The sequence below is a fragment of the Cariama cristata genome, unplaced genomic scaffold (assembly GCF_000690535.1).
Source record: "Cariama cristata isolate BGI_N322 unplaced genomic scaffold, ASM69053v1 scaffold25459, whole genome shotgun sequence".
NCBI lineage: Eukaryota > Metazoa > Chordata > Aves > Cariamiformes > Cariamidae > Cariama > Cariama cristata.
In genome coordinates this window covers 320-1502 of record NW_009636677.1, presented here as the reverse complement: position 1 = coordinate 1502, position 1183 = coordinate 320, and the positions used below count along the sequence as shown (strand labels likewise).

The 1183-nt window shown below is 65.8% G+C and overlaps 1 protein-coding gene across 1 annotated transcript in view; it reads left to right on the top strand.

Annotated features, from left to right (window-relative positions):
• The window catches only part of LOC104167686 (semaphorin-3F-like), a gene marked incomplete at its 3' end in the record, with an annotated part of 3642 nt that overhangs the window by 2381 nt on the left and 78 nt on the right, over positions 1-1183 (top strand). Inside the window, 1 exon segment of the mRNA XM_009708009.1 lies at positions 811-899. Coding sequence (XP_009706311.1) covers positions 811-899 — 89 coding nt within the window.

Sequence of the window (1183 nt, the reverse complement as noted above, 5' to 3'; positions counted from 1 at the left end):
GCAGACGGGCGCTATGAGGTGCTTTTCCTGGGCACAGGTACCCACGCCGCGCACCGCGGGGAACGCAGCATGCTCCGGCGCGGCCCCGGAGGGCATGGGCACCACCAGGGCTGGCCAGAGCACGGTGCCCTCCGCCACGCTGGAGAGGGGTGAGGGGCTGAGACCCCCCCCGAGATCCCTGCCCCTCCTCGAGGCTCCAGCCTGGTTCTTCCCCTGCCCCGGTGCCCATCCCCGAAGCCAGCGATTTAGCATGGTACCTCCCATCCTAGGGATGCCACCATCCAGCCTGGTCCTCTCCCTGCCCCGGTGCCCATCCCAGGGGTCCCACCATCCAGCCTCATCCTTTCCCGACGCCAGTACCCATCATACATGCTTCCCGTTACCCATCCTAAGCCCACCATCATCCAACCTTGTGCCTCCCCTGCCTGATTGCCCATCCTAGAGGCACCAGCATCCAGCCTTGTCCTTCCCCAGCCCCAGTGCCCATCCTGGGGACACCATCATCCAGCCCGGTGCTTCCCCTGCTCTAATGCGCATCCCAGAGCCCCCATGATCCACCCTGGTCCTTCCCCTGCCCCAGTGCCTGTCCCCAGCTGCTGTCCCCACCCTGCCCTGGGTGGTAGCAGTCCCTAGCCACAGGTGGTGACCTGAGCCCGTATGCCGCACCCCAGGCACAGCTGTCCACTGCGGCAGATGGGCTTGGAGGGATCCTTCCTCCCCCCAACCCCAGCAGGGACCCCCTTCCCAGGCGGTGAGGGCACAGGTGTCCAGGAGTGGCACTGAGTGCCTGGGCACCATCGTGTCTTGCAGACAGGGGCACTGTGCAGAAGGTCATCGTGCTCCCCCGGGATGACATGGAGACAGAGGAGCTCATGCTGGAGGAGATCGAGGTGTTCAAGGTAAGGACTGACCTGTCCTCCCACCCTCTGCTGAGTCTCCTCGACCCAGCCAACCAGCCCTTTGGGACATCAGCCAGCCCCTTGGGACACCAACTACCACCCCTTGGGACAGCAGCTATCCCTTGACCGGATCTGGAGGGACCCCAAGCATTGGTCCTCCTGCCTGCTGCCCCCTCGCATCTCCCCCTGCCCACCCCTGCCTGCCCCAGCTGCCTCCAGCAGGTCTGGGGTGCCCACCCTGGGGCTGCGGCATCAGGCCAGGCGGTTGCCCCTCCATCTCTTTC